Here is a 21137-nt window from a genome sequence, read left to right on the forward strand (position 1 = left end):
GGGGGCTGTCCCAAGGGTTCTGAGTTGTTTCCCCACCTTTGCACCCCAACATTTTTAAAAAATGCACTTCTTTTCTCCTGCTATTCAGAGAAATCTTTTTTGCCTATTACATTGCATTGAGTGTTCGCATACGCGAAAACTATTTGGAATTGAATACGGAGATAAGTTTCCGACACGCGAAAAGCTGTGATCGGTGAAACTTTTTTGCGGATCTCTACTTCTCACGTCTAACTGAATACGGCCCATAATTGTTTATTTTGCAGCCCCTACACAAATACATTACAATAAACATTTGTTTGTGTTGTGTTCACACAGGTGTGTGGCTTCAACAAGAGAAGGCAGCGGTTTTGGGGGGGGAGAAAGTACATAATACATTTGCACATTTCCAATATGTGAATTAAATCATTTTATAAAAAATGAATAAAGGGACATGTGGGTGCATATCTTGGGGAAACTCAGAGCTGAATGGATGCATGTTTGCGATCATACATACCATGGTTTTGCTCTGTGCTTGCTCCAGAACTAAGCATGAACAAGTACAGGCAATGCAGTGTCACATGGATTTGTAGCACATCTGCAATTACAACTGAAGTGGCAGAACTGGGCTGAGATCGGGCACTCTCACATAGGCAAAGTTCAGAGAGGGCTATGTACAGTTAGCTGGTTGGAAGCATAAACATACCTGTTTTACAGTGTATATTTTGCACCAAGTAAAGGCGGTGGCAAATGCACATTGACGATGATGATAAATAGCTAACAATGCATATGGCTAAGGGAGTGGGTGCACGCAAAGATCCGTTTAACGCCGCATTCTGGTGAATATACACAATATATACAATATATCTCCATGCAATGCACTTCTGCTCCACAGGAGGACGTTATCCTCCCTGAGCTCCCTTTGTGCAAAACTAGAAATAACTACATTTTCCTAGCCATAAGGCTGTATACACTACCAGCAGTGGCTCCTACCCTCTTGGATGAGGGGGGCCGCCATTGCCTCATGCACGTGTCATCCATCACCGCTGCTCGGCGCTCAGTGGCACCATCTGAGCTATTTTGCTGTCACCCCCTCGCATGGTGCCACCCGGTGCGGCCCACCCCCCCTAGTGACGCCACTGTTGACTTTAACTATAGTAATCCCCAATTCCTCACAAACACATGACCACAACCCTTGTTTTTACCAGGCACAAAAATGCTGCTTATACAATCTTCAAGTGTTATTTATTTCACATAACGTATACAAACAATAAAAAATGCAGACAAAATATTAAGTTTACAAACTAGAAAAAGTAACATTTTGTTATATGTGGGTTGCAGAGATTTCTTCTACAATTATTCCCAGAAATTGTACATAGCCTCAAGCAAAACTAGAATCGCATTGTATAAATAGTGCACAACAAGCATTTGGCTCTTCTGCATTTCAGTCAGTCAATTTTACCTGCTTATGGCCTAATTTTTATACAGCATAGGGAGCAGTGATCCTTATGATGCTGCATAAATTTCAGTATGTGACATTGCTGCATTCCTAGTGCAGTGAGATCACAGATTGGAGATGCTCACATCCACACACAGGCTAGGCAATCTCATCCTTCTCATTGTGCGCCCACATACTAAAAGATTTTTATTGACAGCCTGTTGCTATGGATGGAGTTTCTTGGCCCAGCTAATGGGAGAATATTTATCTGCAGTATTTACATTTCATTTCCAGGCTGTGTGTGTCCTGTAAGACATAAGACTGCCTGGTACCTTTGTGGTTCTGCGAGTTGATTAGAGACTTTCTTCTTACAAAAATAATTCTGAATTTTTGATTGAGATTTACAATATATTTGATAAAAGCGAGCTGCAACGTTTGGAATGTATTTATGTTTTATATCTTATATAGTCACAAGCTTTCGTTGTGTCTGTAGCACAGATATTAATGTGGGAAGGACGATGTATATATAAATTGATAAAATAAATGACTCACCCTCCATACCTGCGCAGAGGATATACACGGATGAGAACAGGCCGTCACAAAGTACTGTATGTGCCATTGTGCAAAACTTGCTGCAGCATAGCCCTTCTCCAACAAGTCATATTACAGCTCCAAAGTGTTGACATAATAACATGTAAAAGTTACACAGAGTTACTTATGAAGGTGGTTCAATACATAAGGAAACAAGACCTCTCATGTGTGTAATGGTCTCCATTTCATTCCAATTTCCCACCAGACCAGAGCAGGTAGATCACTGCTTCCCCTCACGGCCATTAGACTGCGCCTCATATCAGTCATACTGTCCCCAGAATCAGTTGTGAGATAGCACGGCTGGCGGAAACATGGTCTAACATTGAGGTGTGTAGTGTGATCAGATGTCTGCACCTAAAGGGTATACGGTGATAACGTCATGTCATCAAAACAGGTTTGGGTTTGGTGCGCTGCCTTTGATAACTGCAGGACAGACGTTCAAGGTGAGCAACGATCCGGCCGGCCAAGCACATCCACCACAGATGACACTTTGTGCTGCATTGAAGCTCTGATTCAGGAGGACAGACGCATTCCAGGTAGTGGCACTGCTGATGAACTGAACATCTTAATACTGTGCACAGCATCATTCATGAGCAACTGGGGTACAGGAAAAAGTGTTCACACTGGGTACCGATGCAACTCACAGAAGGTCACAAAACCAATAGGATGGGATTCTCTCTCGTGTACTTTATACAGTACCATGAGGAGGGAGTGCAGTTCCTGCAGCGTATTGTTACAGGTGATGAATTGTGGGTACATCATGTGACACCGGAGATGAAGCAATCATCCATGACATGGAAACACGCATTGTCTTCACCTAAGAAATTCAAACAACTCCATCAGCAAAGAAGATTCTTGTTGATTTCTTCACCAAGGGAGATACTGTAAATGCTGTCCGCTATTGTGACACACTGAGCCGGTTGCGGAGGACAGTTCTTCGAAAACAACCTTTGTTTCTGCAAACAGAGAGCCTGATTCAGCATGGATCGCTATTGTGATTGCAGCTGCGATTACGCACGGAGGGCTGCTGCGAAAATATGTCAATGAATGCCAGCGCCGTAGCTAGACGGCAGTGCGCCCTGTGCAGCACTGTCGCCCCTCTCACTCCCTCTCCGCCCCCCTCCTCCCCCCCTGAGCGCTTACCCTTACTTCCGAGGAGAGGAGGGAGGGCGGGATCCTGCGCCGACATTCACTGTGCGGCGTGCACTACTGCCGGAGGTCTCTTCCTGCAGACCTCCGGCGCAGAGAAGTGTGTGGCCGGTGCCGCTGGAGGATTCCGCCCTGTGCGGAGGCACCGGCCGCACCACCCTCCCTACGGCCCTGATGAATGCAATCACAAAGCCATCCCACAGCCAGCATAGAGATGACCACTACCACTCTCACATCTGTAATACCTTGCAGTCCTGCGTATATATCGGGAACATTGAGTAACATCAGCCCCTTGCGCACATTTAAAGCAGGTCTGACCTGCCGCAGAAACTGCAAGTCTTGCTGCACGCAGTGAGTACTCAAGCGGCTAATTTATGCACGCCCATGCAACGGCGTTCATACGGACAGACATACCCACATTTCACTGACCACTCCCCGTCACCACCCCGCCTGCCACTTACTCTGCAATGGCTTTCATTCTGCTTGAGTGATCGCAAAGTGATCGAAATGCTAACGCACGCGCACTGCGCTGCACACACATGCGCAGTACGCAGCATCGATTGATCTGCGTATGCTGTTGCAATTGCGATCCTTGCTGAATCAGGCCCATCGGTCGTATTGCTGCATGATTCTGCCAGGCCACACTCAGCCAACCGCACACGTTAGTAGTTATCAGTGCCACCATTGCGATGTACTGGACCATTCTCCCTACAGCCATAACCTGGCACCAAGTGATTTCCATCTCTTTGGACCATTAAAGAAGCACCTGGGTGATAGGTGATTCGCAACCGACAGTGAAGTTCAGCCAGCCGTCATGTCCTGGCTTCAGACTCCTGACACTGATCTCTTCTATGCCAGGATAGATGCCTTGGTGTACCATTGGAACAAATGCTTAGACATGTAGTGGGACTATGTGGAAAAATAATCTGTACCAAGGCCATACTATTGATTATACTTATATATACAAGTTGAATAGATTTATGCAATGAGAGGTCTTGTTACCTTATTTATTGAACCACTCTCTTATTAACACTGGTAACCTGTATATATAATCACACATCATATCATCAGTGGTCATATCACCGGGTATTTATCAAAGATTGGAGAGAGATAAAATTGTGAGAGATAAGGTAATACATTTAATAATCATAATTCCCTTTTTTTGGTTCAAATGCTAAATACATGTTTTTGTAGATGTTTTTTTTAGATTTCTTAAACCAAACATCAAAAAACACATGCTAAATTTACATTAGAAGAATAGACAAAAAAAAACAAAGCGATTGCACGCTGCTTGCATCCGCATCGAAATAGGCAGAAGAACCATCGAAAGTGCAGATGTGGAAACTTGACTCTGCCAAAAAACCACGATGGTCACATAGCTTGGCGCCAGCGACCGACAATTTTCTGCAACTGTAGTCCTCGCTCACCCCTTTACGAGACTCGGGAGATGTGTTTTCATTGTGATGGGAATTTCCTCGCCTACGATGTGCACTGCGATTTTGCGCTTGATTTGCATTTTCTCACTCTTTTATGATACGATCGATCGCGCCCTAGTGACCGCCTCTGAATGACGGCCTTTATCTCTCACAATTTCTTCTCTATTCAAGTTTTGATAAATACTCCAGAAGAACGGGGCTCCAGGCAAGGGATCCCCACTGTATAAGTAAATGAAGGGGGCAATTTATTTAATTTTGTTATTTAAATGACAAAGTGTAAATGTACTTTAAAGTGGAATATTAAATTGGCAGAAGCTACTATACGCACTATTCTTTCAGTATACCAGAGCCAAATTATACTGTAGGTAGGGTCTCCACACAACAGGGATTATCACCATGGCTAGAGAGTATTGGAAACGCAGTACAAGACTGTTCCTCCTCTTATTTCATGTGCAGGGCAGTCAGGTTCCTGCTTTACTCTGCTGTTATTATGGGGGAGATGTATCAAACCTTCCAAAGAGGACAGATAAAGAAGTTGACCACAGCAACCAATCAGCTTCTAGCTATCATTTTATAGAATGTACTAGATAAATGATAGTTAGAAGCTGATTGGTTGCCAAGGGCAACTTGTCCTCTGTAGAAGGTTTGATACATCTCCCCAAAATACTGTTATAGGCTTCCCCATTGCAGTTAGGACGTCCTGATGTCAATGTGACACCACCACATCATGTACAGTAACTATTCCAGTCACATGTCTAGAGATCAAGGGCTCCATTTATTAACGAGTTTTAAGTGGAATGATGTTTTATGTTTCCGCTCGCTGCACTTTTTTATTTTTAACTTGTACTTATCAATTATGCTGTTGCCGGCGAGCGCTAGTGTAGATAAACTCTGCAGCGCTGTTTTACTTACACAAGCAAGCGCCCGTGCATCTTCCTGGTTGGCCGCTGGCTCCCCTCTAGGATCCCTGCTCGGCAGCGGCAGCAACCTCCCTGCCAAGCACAGCACACGCTGCTGTGTGAAGGACTGGGGAGGGAGGCTGCTTCCGCAGCCTCCCAGGGAAGGAACGGCTGGGATACTGGGAGAGAGGACCACCAGCTGATGAGGGAGGGAGGGGGGTGTGCCGGCTGCTGCAGCAGGAGGAGTATAGGAGGAGAGAAACTGCCGGCTGATGCGGGAGGTGTGTGTGTGTGTGTGGGGGGGGGGGGGGGGGGGGGGCGCCGGCTACAGCTGCAACAGGAGGAGGAAAGGGAGAGAGGAGATACCTTTCTTTATTACACTGTTACCTAGTGGGTGTGGAGCTGAGGGAGGGGCAGGACAACAGGTGCCAGTGCTCTGAATTGTCCAGGCAGCAATAACTGCAAGATGTCAGTGCAGTGTTTGTCAGACCCCTATGGGCATGAGCTTAATTGTGACAGCGAGTACTAGTCACAGGGGCACTCACAACCTATTTGTCCTGGACCCTCACAAATCCTAATCTGGTCTTGCAGTCCACTCTTAACACAGTCCTGCAGTGTACTTTACATTACAAATATGCTTTACATTCTTGTGACTTGTGTGCTGTATAAAGCTGACATTACCTACATTTTGCTTAACTATAATGCATATAGAATGTAGTTAAAGCAAACAAAAGTAACTTTCCCTGAAGTAATTAAGTTTGAAGTAAAACTTATCCAAGTCCGTACTGAGAATCATATAGCCAAAGCTACATTGAATTTAAACCGCCACGCTGTTCGGGATCCTGTCTGGAGACAGATAGTAGTACGGTAGCTTCTTGTTCTTGTTGCGATCCTGAATTACGCTGCTGATCTCTTCAAGGTTCTTCCTGAATTTTGCCATTGCTTCTTTTACTGATTTTTCAACAAAATGCTCATCAGGGTACAGACCTAGAAATAACTATATATATAACATGCTATGAAAATAAAGCAGGTTCACCACCGGCAATTACACTTTGAGTATCACATCATCAATAGAATCACACATAGTAATCAATGTTTGGAGAGTTAATTCTTCCCTTTCTGCAGGCTATTCCCACCAGTACATCACCCTAATGCTGACCCCTCATGTATTGATTTTGGTAGGTAATTTGGTATGTTGTAGACCAATGACCATGACAGGAGACCATCTGATCAGCCAAAGACTACATTGTCATGTGTCTGCCATGGTCATCTGCCAACCAAGACCCAAGACTGTATGGAACCTCATGTGATACGGGTTTTCTGTGTAACCCAGTGAGTTTTTGGCTAAACCGGGCAGAGATACAGGGCCTAATTCACTACGGATCGCAATATAGCGTACGCACGCAGTTCAGTGCGATTGTAAGCTAATCTATTGATCGCAATGCAACCGCAGCACTACATAAGGATGCCCACTCTACCTTACACGCACACATCCGTAATGGTTAGCAAGACTGTGAAAACATCGGTACAATCGAGTACCATCGGACCCATACGCACAGTTAAGGCAGGTCAGATCTCACACAGGAATTGCTTACTTCAGCGCACGCTATGCGGACTCAGGCTGTGTATGGTATCGCAGTAGATAATTTATGCATGCTCCTGCAACGCTGTTGAAATACACTGGCACGCCTGCGTTCGCCTGACCACTCCCCCGTTACCACCCACAAACAGCTCTACCTGTCAATCAATTTGCGATGGGTCTGCGTCACCACTGCGATCGTGGCGGCTGTTTCGTGCACTGCAATGCGCACGCATGTGTAGTGCAAAAACAATCGCCCATTTGCATGCGTATTGCGATCCAAGCTGAATCAGGCCCACAGCTATTTAATAACTGACTGAAAAGTAAGACTGGCTATAAGTTTACTTACAGCAGTATTGGTATTTTATTTTAGCTTTAAATGTTTATAATTGTTGCTGTATCATTATCGTAATTTCCTATTTGAAATATTAAAAAGGATATGTTTTTGAGCATACATTTAGTAAGTTATCTTGATATGTTATGCAGTGGGGGCAGGACATGATGCTGAGCTGTCTGTAATCACACTGGCCATAGCAGCATGCACCATAAATAGAGTTCCTGCACCTCAAGCTCTGGCTAGCACAAACTAGTGAGCCCACCTGTCACCAACCACCTCCTTCATAGTGCTGGAGCAGGGTACTTTTACACCCTGTACCAGCTTCACCCCCAAACATGTGACATCATGACATCAGGCTGAGGGGGCAGCCGGCATCAGGAAGTACAGTACCACACGGAGAGTCCTTATAGTGCACTGGGCAGCCGTACAGGCTGCCGGGTGCCATTACAGGCACCCTGCAAACCAAATGCAGGTGCTGTGGAGCAGTGATGTATCAGCCCCCAGGGCCCTGCACCCTGGGTAACAGCACCGCTTGCAAACCCCTGGTTATGCCCCTGCTCCTTCATGGTGCACCATGTACTGTACACAGACAGATGTGCACAGATCACTTTTATTGTGCACTTCAAGGGCCAAAACCAAAAGCACAAATGAATCCAAAGTTGTAAGGTGTTTTGTAGTAAATGCAGGTAAAAGATCTGATATGATAACTGAGATTACGATATATTACACTATATAGACAGCTAAATAAGACAGCTGAGTCCTGGAAGTCTCATTCAGAGGGTCTTCTTCAGGGGAAAGCGTAGTCGTTCTGCTACGAGAAATGGCAAGGATTTGTATTTTATGAACTACCAAAAACACTTGTAAGTATGGAGAATGCACTATAAAGGACTCATAGCATAGATATGATCATTATTAGTTCAAAAAGATAATGACCACTAATTGGTGTTTGCATCTATTAAATTAATTCTCTACATTTTGCTGCCCACAAAACTGTAACAGGTAACTCAGTGTTTGGGGTTAGGGTTGGATAATGCGCTCGCTAACCGGGGATCTACTGTTCAGCTCCAGATCTCCACATGGGTGTATCTTATATGTATAAATTGAGGGTGATCTGCGCTAGTGGCTTGTGTCCCTAAGGTCTGTCTCACTGTATGTGATGTATACGACACAATTTAAGGTGTATGTAATTAATGGAGTTTCATTCGAGTCAAAATGCTCATGTAAAACAATGCAAAATGTTCTAACCATTGTTTACAACATATTGCATTGTGCATGGAGCAACAAAAACAGAGTGTGGCACAGACCTTAGGCACACAAGCCACTAGCACAGATCACCCTCAATTTATACGTATGAGGTGGCTCAGTGTAACAAAGGCTCATCTATGGTTAGACCACAATCTGCTCCACATTAACAGTAGGGAACAACTTATAGAATAACATGTATTTTTTTGTTTGGGAAACCGTTGCCTTATGGCAGTGGTTTTCAAACTCGGTCCTCGGGACCCCACACAGTTCATATTTTCCAGGTCACCCAGCAGGTGCACAGATGTAGGCATCTCTGACACATTTTATAAGATCCACAAGTGGAGATTATTATTCCACTTTTGATACTGTGAGGAGACCTGGAAAACATGCACTGTTTGGGGTCTTGAGGACCGAGTTTGAGGACCTGTGCCTTATGGTATATCTAATAAACCATAGGCATTTGTAAAGTTCCAAAATGGGGCTTATTGGAAGTTCTAAGTACAGTAGGTGCACTGGATTTTACATTAAAATGTATTTGGCCTCCTCCTCTAGATGCTGACACATAATATTTAATGTTAAAGGACTGTAGCAAATGAACAAATAACCTTTTTTTGTTCTTCATCTAAAAGCATTGCTTGGGCATTGCACAAAATACTGTAGTACTGTATTTATACTCCAACTTGTTTGATCCTATGGGATAAATTTTAATCGAAATATGCTATGTTCAATCAAGGTGTAAAACCACAAAATTACCAGGACAATTTGTTGACTTAGATTCTTCCCATCTGGGGAAAGCAGACAACCTTCCTTCATACCTACCTTCTTTATTACATAGATACATGCACAAATTGCAAATGTGTTTACTTACTTCATTATCTTGGAACTGACTCAATGCCCACACAGCTCCAAGGTGCCAACAGGATCGACCTCTGTCTGGTAAGCTGTCAATTATATATTGTATTGTAGTTACCCCCTTCTCAGTGGGTGGGGGACAGCGCATGGTGGGAGGAGAATTTGGGATCCAAGAACACCAATCATACTGTAGAAAATAACGTTTTCAATATATAAGATATGTAAGGTCACTATCCTACTTTATAATTATATATATATATATATATATATAATATATATATATAATCACATTACATCCTCCCAAGATTGCATGTGCTAAATCAACAAATTCTACAATGTTACATAATGTGGTTGAAGTACAGTAATTTGCAGTCACTGAATTTGTCTAGACTTTGTTACCACACGCTATAAACCTCTCCCATGACCCATTCCAGAAATACTTCAGCTCTGTGTCATGGGGATATTTAATATGTACATTTTTATTTATAAAAAGCATATTAGCTATTTAATCTGTACAATATATTTATGCACATAAGCAATTGGTTATTATAACAGTTACTGCAACAAAAAGGCCTTTAAACATAGCATATTGTTGTAATCTGCTGGTGAAAAGATTTTTGGATAGTAGAATTAATGTCAGACATATAATATATAATAGTATTAAATGTCCATGGTAGAAATTCAACCATAAAAATGTAGCAAACTATATTGTTATGGCCTTTTCCATGCATAGTGTATTTATAATATAAGTAGTAAAAAAAAATAAACACATGGGTGTGTTATGAATGGTTGACAGTTATCATATCAACATTCATAAGACTGACATGAGAATGTCGGCACGGTCAACTGTCGACATGCAGCATGTCGACAGCGACAGTACAGTATGTTAGTGTTTTGGGATGTTTAACTTCATATAGTAAATTATTGTTTTGTGATGTTGTTTATATGACAAATGTAGTTTTGATCAATTTATATAACAATGTAGGAACATTGCAGTAGCCTGAATCTCGCAAATGGAATATGCGTTACAAATGACAACGTCAGTGCAGCAAATCACTCATCTGTTCCATTTGTTTAATTAATTTCTTTCAATATTATTTTACATAATTATACAGTATCAAGCTTGATCATTAGTGAAGAGAACTGGCTTATTTAGATTGTTGTTTGCAATGTTGTGAGGAGGAAATACTCTATCATAAATAGGAAGCCATGGTAAGAATAAAACATGCAATTTAGATTTGTTATACTGTAGATAAAAATAAATAGATGGCTTTTAGTTGCTCTTTATGTAATTTGTTGACCTTACATTACATTAATCATCAACGTACCTGACCAAAATTGACAGCAGCATGCTGCCCAGACGCAGTGAATATAATAAGGGTAAGATATTCTGTCAAGTCTTCTTTGGTCTTGATAGTTTTGGGAAATCCTACAAACATAAACAGCAAGTGTTAGTTTGTTGTGTTAATATGTCATCTCAAAGATGTTGAACATTACATTGCTGTATTAGAATTAATATAATACTTTTGATTATGTAGTGTTTTAAAAAGCTGCTATGATGCTTATTTGTTTAATAATACTGTTATATTTGTCACTGGCTTTGGTCATAATGTAATGTTCTCCATATAGTCAATCATAACAACAGTAACACCTGTAGGCTGCAGAATAGTAACATATCCCAATAAAATGATTAAAAACATTGCCCTATAGTTTATGATATACTGTTGCCATGGCTGTTTTTTGACCTCTGCTTTTACTGTTTTATTCAGAATGAAAACGTAAGGCATCCCATTTCTATTAGTGAATACATCCACTTTTGTGGACTTTTATAGGGGTTAATATATTAACCCTACCATGCATCTAAATTCCTAGCTAACCAAGATGTTATATGTTGTCAGCAAATTTAAACACAGATGTATTTCATTTGATTTAATGCCGATGGACAGATATGTCTGCAGATATATCTGTCCAACAGCTGTGCAGCACAGCCGATGCGATATGTCTGTGAACAACATCATTCACAGGCATATCTCTGGTACACACTGGCCAATGGGCACCATATATCCTCGCTGGTACACACTGGCCAACGGGCACCATGTATGTTGGCCGATCAATTGATCGGCCAAAATATCTGTCTGTAAGTGTGTACCCAGCTTAACTCTCACTTGTTGATATATGTTCTTTTATTAATTTAGAGACTGTCTCTGGCTATCTGGAATCCAAATAATTCTATCAGGTGTTAACGTATATTTAAATAAATACTATGCAACTTGATTTAGACATGTGTTGGTGGCTCCACTGATACCTAGGGGTAAATTTACTAAAGTGAGAGTTTTTAGAAATTAATTTTAGAAGTGATGTTGCCCATAGGAACCAATCAGATTCTACTTAACATTTAACTAGCACCTTCTAGAAGATAATAGCTAGAATGTGATAGGTTGCTATGGGCAACATCACTTTTAAAACTCACTTCTAAAAACTCTCACTTTAGTAAATTTACCCCCTAGTGATGACTTAGAGTGAATGAAATCTGTCCTGACAAAAATACAGCCAGCAGATGCCCACTATCATTACACAGTATGTGCTAAATCTAACCATACTAATACTGTTTGGCCTGATCACTGAATGTATGGATTGTTATGTGGGTGGCCAGTGTTACAAGTTGTTTAGCCTGATGGTTAGCAACTACCAGGATAGCAACTTATGCTGAGCCAGTGATGCAATGTTTTATCCATACAATAATTCAAAACAGTTCAAAAGAACTTGATTGTTCCTTAAAGTCCCAGGTTGAACGAATAGAGTGTTACAAAGCCTTGTGTTCAGCTCTCCCAATATTTGCATAATATTTTTATAAAGTGACTTATCTCACCAGAGGCTTCATTGTCCCGAAGTCCATACACGAAAACATCTTTAACAAAGGCTTGGAGCTCACTGTCTTTACACACAGTCTCGTCGCTGTCATAGTAAATGTCCACTATATCTCCCACAAAGCTGTAAAAAACCCCAGTAAATAATTGTGTGCAATGCAGAAAAGAAACACACTCTATCTTGATATAATATACTATTCCAATATGTCATTATTTCCAGGCCAGTTTAATTATTATATAAAAATAAAAACAATCATGGATAATTCGACAGAAGAGCAGGAGCAGCAACCCAGTACTAGTGCTGCGGCTGCTGACAGTCATGATAGCACTTTAACATTTACTGAAGGTGGTCAGGGGAAAGAAGGTTTAAGAAAGGGGACCTGAAATCTAAACAATATTTCACAATGTTAAAGAGAAAAAAATTCTAACAAATTAACAAAATTTACTGCCGAAAAATGTAAAAGTGCCAGTATGCCATACACCACATGCAGTGAAAAGGAAAAGTTCAGATCAAGGCCTTTCTTTGCAAGTGGTGGTCCTGCTATTGCTATTTCATGCCCAAGAATGCCTATTGCAGAAGCCGGGGCCAAGCACAGTCAGGCATCTTCTATAACCTCGCATGCAACACCTGAATCTATTGGTGTAACCTTTAAAACAGGTAATTCAGTGCACAAAAACATTAAGGCTGAAGAACAAATTGTTTTCACAAACTTCAAAAATCCCTGAGAAGAGGCTAAGGGTGTCCACGAGTACTATGTGTGAGTCTGACATTTCTGACACTGTAATCCTAACTCCTTCCACCATTTCTGCACTCTCTGCATATGTGAAGATAAGTAGCAGTAGAACTAAAGCTGGTGAAATAGAAAATTGAGGATGCTACTGTAGAAGTGCAACAGGATGAAGGGATATTTGTGTATCTGATGCTAATGAGGATGTTGATGATGAATGTGTTGGACAAGAATAAGTTAATAAAATTCAGGAGGAGGATGTTGTTTGTGTCAAAGTAAGTCAGCCACCAGTGGCAGCAGTTCTTGCCAATGATAAGAAGAAGGCCATTGTCATGCCTGGGCATAAGATCAAAAAAGCCATCTCTTTTATGTGGAACTAGATGAAGTACCGGGCGTGTTTGTTTACACATCATCCTCTAACCAACCTCTCCTTAGGCAGGCCTCACGAAAAGTGTGTCAAACTTCCCCATCAAAAGTCCTAAGGTCTTCGAAGGAAGTAGGACCTGTAATGGTGTAAAGCAAACTTCAGAGATAGAAGCATTCAAAATTTGTAGGATGTACAGTGTAAACACGGCCAAGAGCTTCTGTTGCTCTGATACCAGGATGACCATCTACAGCGACTCCCTGTTTTCTGCGCAGAAAAGCTTTTGGAGAAGCATTCCATTAGTAATATTTTGGCAGCTCACAGTACAGCAGGGTCCTTGCAAAATCATCATTTGGACACAGTTGGAAGAAAGAAGTGAATTTTGTTGCGTAATTTGTGACAGTCAGAGAGCTGAGAATGCTGGCAAAGCCTGCTAATGCTCTCTTCGATAATATTACGCATGATCATGACAAAACATGACAACACAAGACGCTTGCTCCGAGGCCCTACCCATATGCCGTGAGGCCCCACAATGAGCGTCCAGCAAAAATTGTGGTTATAAATTAATAAAAAATTAACAGTAATTAATTTCCATTTAAAATTTTTTTAGTTGCCTCCACCGTGTTTTAAAACTCTTGTATGTAAAATGTCAGGATCTTCGCTTGTAAACTGTGGATTTGTATAGAAAGACAGAAGTACAGAAGGACAAATTTTTGCTTTTATATAGTAGAGAAGATAGAAAATAAAAAATAGTAGATAAGCTAAATCCTTTTCTAATACCGTACCTGACCTGTAGAGGGCGAATGCTATGCAAAAATTGTGTTTTTTAATTAATTAAAAAGTAACAGTAATACATTTTGATTTAAACATTTTTTATTCGCCTCCACCATGTTTTAATACGCTCGTATGAAACATTTCACGATCGTGGCTTGTAAACTGTGGATTTGCATAGAAAGACAAATTTTCACTTTTATATAGTAGATATTTTTACCCAAATCCTGATAACATTTGTCAAACCATCTGTAATATTTGTGAAGCTTAAGTAATAAGAGGTAGGGACATTAACCATCTAGGAACCTCCTCGTTACGTAATTTGCAGCGAGTTCATGCATATTGTTTGTGAAAATCTCAATAGTCATGTAAAATATTAACAAGCAGTCCAGCATCAGCTACCAGCAGCAAAGATAGAACCAAGCACTTGCAATCTCCACTGCCAATACCTTCATCATCAATCTCCTCATTAGTTGGAGGTAGTCCTCCTGCATTCAAGTTACGAAGGCTAATTGACTCCTCTCCTATCCAGGATTCCCCAGAAGTATCCTTGCGTGCTAGGGCTGCTGCTGCTGGGAGTGTAAATTTATCACAGAAGGGAACCAAGAAGACTAGTAGTTTCAAACAACAATTGACTGTGAACCAATCATTTGCATGAGGAAGTATGATAGCTGTCACCTAGTTACACAGCAGATCACTGAAGCCATAAGGATGATGCTAGCATTAGCTCTGCATCCAATATCTGCCATCAATGCATTTAGTTTTAAACAGTTAGTTGAAGTCCTGTTTCCTATCAGAAACCCAATGATTCGTCTGCCTACAAATATGCTGATAGTTGCCACCCTAGAAATTGGCTCCAGTCTATTTCTGGAGGGCAATTCAAGAGATTAAAACAAAACTGTACAGATAACGTAGTTTAGCTATGAATATGAGGCAAACATTTTTGTCATATGGATATGATGAAAGAAAAGTAGAGGAGGGTTACAAGTTGCAAGAATAACAGAGAGAATATATCTCTTATCCTCTAATAGTATATGGACCAAAGCTGAAATGTTCCAATGGGCCTTTGTAACTAGCTATAATTCACTTGGTGTGGCTCCCCTATTTGAATTTTTACACCAGAGCTAAAACCCGGGTTATAGCATGGTTAACCCGGGTAGCTCCTTGGTGTAAAAGAGGACAGGGTTACTTTCCCAGGTGGAGTGACCCGGCAATCCAACCCAGGTAACTTGCAGGGTTTAACACAGGAATAACCTGTGAAACCCTGCAGTTTAAACTGCGCGATCCGGGTCATGATGACCTGGATTGGGCTGCATGCCTGCCGATTGGTCGGCTTCAGTGTAGCCTGGAGATTACATAATTTTCCAAGCGTCCACTTCAACACAGAAAAAGCCAGATCACTGCACTCCGGTGTGAAGGGCGCCAACTCAGGAATATCCTGGGTCAGCGCCGGAGAAATTCTGAGTCTGATCTGGATTGGAACCCTGTTCCAACCTCCAGATCAGCCACGGAATTTAGGTATAAAAGCAGTATTACTTTACTTTACTAGAACATTCATGTTATTTTGTATCTTGCAAAGCTATCCATCACCAGCTTTTCATCCAAGCATATAAGCCCCATTTCCTGCAACTCCTCAGCAGATACAGACTAGTATCATCAAATCATATAATTGATAATTATTTAATTTAACTAGGCTGTTACTCTACCTTAATCAATCTAATTGTTTTTTTTTGGATGCTTGTTCTTTGGTAGTGTTTTCCATTTCTCCAATACACTTTTTTTTATAGTTAAATTAACACTAGTCAATCAATCAATCTCATTTGGATTCTTGTTTTTAATGGATTATTCCATTTATCTTTTTTTATTTATAGTTATATTCTACAATCAATCTCATTTAGATTTTTGTTTAATAGCTTGCTCGATTTATCAGATATTATTTCTTTATAATCAATCAATCAATCAATCAATCAATCAATCAATCAGTCAATAAATCCATTACCTGGCTTCCATTAATACTACAAACTCTATTTAACTGTGCTGGCCTTGGCTCTCTGATCTAGTTCTTGATTAATGAAATCATTCAATAGCATCGTATAGTTTATATTTAAGTGCCATCATGTCTGCCACTGCAGGGCCACTATGTTTTCTAGATGTGCTATATTTATTATTAAACTGCCATGTGTTTGTGCTGCTGCTCTGTCACTTTGTTTAGCCAGTCAACTCGCTGCAGCTTTTGGCCAATTTAGGTGAAAACTGAAAACAATATTGTGAGCTGTAAGGTGGTCAAAAATAACTGAAAATGACTAGAAATTAATGTTGTTGAGGTTAATAAAACTGTATGAACAAAACAGGCCCAATATACAAGATTTTAGCTGTTTTTATCAAGTTTTAAAGAAATCCAGATCCAAAACCAAGACACTTGAGGGTGGTTTTGGCCAAACCAAAACATTTGGGGGTAATTTTGGCAAAACCAAAACACTGGGGTGTGCACACATCTCTAGTTTCTAGGGCTAAATCACACATTTACACTTAAGAAAAAACAAATAAAAAATTGTCTGTTAGTAAATGTGTGATTTAGCCCCAGAAACACATGATTTAGATCAATTTAAAATCATTCACAATTGATTAAAATCAACCATTAGTAAATATACCCCCATGTCTCTGCAATGTGTAATTTTCAGTGGAGGTATAGCTAGGTATGAATGACTGTAGTGTGGCCAGGGTCGGTTCAAGAGAGAGAAGAGCCCATGTGCAGCCTCCATGCTGGTCAACCCTTTCTCTTACCAGCTATTTCCACAGTAGACTTTGGCACTTGCTAGAGTCTACTGTGGGTGGCATTTTCCCAGTCGTTTCTCTAGTTCGTGAGCGCAGACCTCTGGAAATATGGCTCCTATGCCATGTTTCTGGTGATATCTGCACATCCATAAACATTTAGCACACTCTGCACCCATTACAGATACACCCATGTGACATAACGACAGTGGAGATAACTTTGGAGACCTGTGCAGGTGCCAGCACAGCTTAGAGGGAATGTTGCTTGGAAAATAACTGAAACTGTTATAAATGGATTACACAGAGGGTTGCGTGTATCTTGTGTCAGGGAAGGAGACACAGGATGCAACAACAACAGGAAGAATTGCAATTTTTAGTTAAAAATGAAGAAGTTAAATGTGTTATTATGATAAGTCTGACTCACTTCTTAAAGTGACCATTGCATTTGATAATAACAATTACTTGTGTTTAAATAAGAATAATCTTAGGATAAGAATTCTATACTTTATACAATTGCATATCATTATTTTGTGAATGTACTATAGTATTCATTTATGGAATTGAGTTTTAAACCTACCCCATAGACCAGGGTGGGAGGGAGGACTATTTGCACTGAAGGGGGTGGGCTGTGAATTACAGAAAAGTGCTGTGGTGGAGAATCAAATATAGGTGTTTGGCTTATAGGGACTGATAATTAAATTATATGGGAGTGTAGTTGGGAATTAATTGTAGGGTAGGGGGTAACTACAGTGGGTGCAGGGGGTGCCATTGCTATGGGGCCCACAGCACTTCAAGGCCCGCATTCCTCTGCACCCAGCTCATCTCAGTGCAGTAGCAGTGTGTTTAACACACAGCTAAAAACATTTATTCTCCCGGCAGGGCACTCCTGCACTGTGTAATTCCCTACCCTCCAACATGACCCCTTCCACCCGGTACAAAACACTCTGCTCCTGGACTTCCCACCTAATTAATGATTGCAGACACCTGTGTTGATCTAGATAATAGATGAGACAGGTGTTTCACCACCGCAGGATATACTTCCAGCCACTGACATAACAATACAGAGTACGGCGGGAGAGGACCTCCAGACTGATTTCAACAAAAGAAGGAATTGGATTAGCTGACAGCGCCGGAACCTGTGCAGCCAAAGGTTTTAAAGTTAGTGTTTGCTTGTGTGAATGTTGAATTTTTTTATTTGATTTTACAGTGTATGTATGTGTGTGTATGTATCATATGTATCTCTGTATCAGTGCCGTAACTAGGGGTGTGCGGTCGCACAGAGTGCAGGGCTCTGTATGTGCACCGTCGCCACCCCATGGCTCTTGCTTCTGGCTGCCTGGAACGGCACCCTGCAGCCAGCATCGCTGAGGCAGTGCTGCCTGTAGTGTCCATTGGGTGCTACAGGCAGACACCCTGCCATAATTACAGCTGCGTGGAGTGTCTTGAAGATACTCCGGACTCTGCTGCAGCTTCGGGTGCCGGAGGTGCCGCCCCCTTATAGGCGACATCATGATGTCACGCGCAGGGCATAGCTAGACCTATGGGGGTCCCAGGAAAACTTTGCTATGGGGCTTTCCTACCTCTAGTTATGCCCCTGGGTGGAGGATAAGTTAATTAAAGGGGTGGGAAATATAAGCCTCCTCTAAGAGCTAGGGTTAAAAGTAACAAATGTCAAGTGTCACTATTGTTAGTATTTAACTGTTTTCATATTTATAAATGTTAATGTTTGTAGGATTCATTTATTTATTTTTATTTGTAGTTTTTATTGGGCATCACTGATTTATAACCGCATACCTGCCTACTAATAAATGGGCTGGAGACGTAATGATGCTTTCCCCCTTCTTGAGCCTGCGATATGTGTCATTTATAATGTATAACAATGTGACACCAGAAGAGTTGGCTTACGTGAGTTCCTCTAGTGTAATGTGATTTAACTAGATATCATTTTCAAATAAATCTGTGAAATGATTAGCAATTTTGAACCAAATTAAAAGGAGTACAATGTCTGGAAGGAAGCAGGTATTGGAAGTATGTGTGATATACTAACACAAAATATCCAAGGCTGCCAAACTTTTATAAAGTATTAATAACCAGCAAAACTGTGACACAAGACTGTTAATGCTAATCCATTATTGGCTCTGAACACGTTTTTAACCATTTATTTGCAATATCAGAAAACCTGTGTCCTCATTTGACTTCATTCATCTAGACATTGCTGCATAAATGATATATCAGAAAAAATTATGGACATTAGTAAATTTATATATATCTATATAATAAGCTAGAAAGTGTGTGTGTGTGTCTGTCTGTCTATTATGCATGGCCAAAGTTTTGTACCTAGCTTCATCAAATTTGGCATGATGGTGGAGTTTGACCAGGATTAGGTTTTTGGCTATGTTCGAAGTCCATCAGGGCCATGGAGATCTACATAATGCCCACCAAGTAGGCCGTGGAGTCTCTGATTTGACATTTTAGTTTAAGCAAGTTTACTCAGGATGTCTTCCAGTGCCTAAAACTGCACTGATCTGAAGGCACAGGCTGATATCTACCAGTCATGCACAGGCTGATATGTACAGTTACTAATTTCCTCCAAGCACATATTTATATGCCAAGATCTCCAATGTTGATCTGCAATGTAAAAAATGAAGGCTGCAGATGTACTTCAAGGTCCATTCTTCAACCCGGGCAACGTCGGCTATCCCAGCTAGTTTATCAATAAATATGGCTATCAAAGGCATGGCAACCCTTCGAAATGCAATATATATATATATATATATATATATATATATATATATATATATATATATATATGGATATACAAAGTATATATATATACGGTAAGTAGTTTTATACTTTCTTGCCTATTCCACTGAAGGTTTATACATGCAATAGAGTAAAGTGACTATGGCAGTGGTTCCCAAACTGTTTGCCGTGGCACCCTGGAGTGCCTCAGGGCACTTGCTGGGGTGCCTCAGGTTGGTGGTCCAGTACCAACTATAATGATTTTTAGTCAGTGTGATAGGCAAAACTTGTGCTAATGGCTGTCAAACAAACAATGTGTGGACAAAAATAAGCGTAGCCCTGTCAACCACCACATAGCTGACCCTAAGGGTAACATATAAGCACAATTTACTTAATTTTTGCAAAATTTCTCAATGAGAAACTTTTGGCCCAGGGGTGTCTCGGAAAAAATGCTGATATTCTAGGGCGCCATGATTCTAAAAAGTTTGGGAACCACTGGACTATGGGATGTCCAGATACAGTACAGTACCACTGTCAAAGAGTTAGGAAGCATTACATTTCCCATGTAGTACCGCAATCCTGTAATCTTCATCTCAGTATGGCGATAGCCGGACTCAGTAAAGGAAAATTTATTAAAACAATGTATTTTTTCCAAAAGTAAAACTGTTCAAAAAATAAATAAATAAAAAAAAATTATATATATATTCTTACTAATTTGATTTTCATGAAAATGGAGGCCTAGACCCAGCATGCTGGCTCGCGCATGCAGAGAAGGCCCAAAGGGGTTGGGTAAGAGATCCCAGCGCTCGGGATGCCACTGGTCAGAATACCGACACCCATAAGGAAAAAAGGTACGACTAAAGCTTACCCCTACCCCTCCCTCCCCAGTGCCTATTCCTAACCTCCCCTTCCCTGCATCCTAAACATAACACTCCCTCCCCGATGCCCAAACCTAACCTTTCCCCTAGAGCCTAAACCTAACCTCCCCCCTTCCCGCACCCTAAACCTAATCCTCCCCCCTAGTGTCTAACCCTCCCCCTAATGCCTAACCCTAACTCTGCACCCTAACCCTCCACCTAATGCCGGATACTTACCTTTGGGATGCCGACGGTCGGGATTCTGGTGCCGTGTTCCCAACGCTTTCAGGATTTTGGCGACGGTATTTCGCCCATTGGATTGCTAACTACATCCCGGCCAAAAGACTGCCTGTGAAGTGGTAAGAGTCTTCTTACTGTGGCCAGGCAGTATCACTGGCGAACTCTTCTTGTTAACTTACATCTTTAGAAGACTTTTTATGGTGAATGATGAACGGCAATAGCGAATATTTACTATTACCACCTACAGAATGATAGACCCCATATAATATTTATCCTACTGAGGCAAAATGTAAT

General features: G+C 41.1%; 1 protein-coding gene across 1 annotated transcript in view; it reads right to left on the reverse strand.

The window, feature by feature from the left end:
- Positions 1–1199: 1199 nt before the first annotated feature.
- ALOX5 (arachidonate 5-lipoxygenase) overlaps positions 1200–21137 on the reverse strand; it is a 123200-nt gene continuing 103262 nt past the window's right edge. Inside the window, exons 11-14 of the mRNA XM_088475799.1 lie at positions 12372–12493; positions 10831–10931; positions 9519–9689; positions 1200–6486 (exon numbers count right to left, since the gene is read on the reverse strand). Of these exons, the coding sequence (XP_088331925.1) occupies positions 6307–6486; positions 9519–9689; positions 10831–10931; positions 12372–12493 (574 nt within the window). The 3' untranslated portion in view covers positions 1200–6306. The remainder of the gene's footprint in view (positions 6487–9518; positions 9690–10830; positions 10932–12371; positions 12494–21137) is intronic.

Source organism: Taudactylus pleione, unplaced genomic scaffold (assembly GCF_031769625.1).
Source record: "Taudactylus pleione unplaced genomic scaffold, aTauple2 ptg000016l, whole genome shotgun sequence".
Classification (NCBI taxonomy): Eukaryota; Metazoa; Chordata; class Amphibia; order Anura; family Myobatrachidae; genus Taudactylus; species Taudactylus pleione.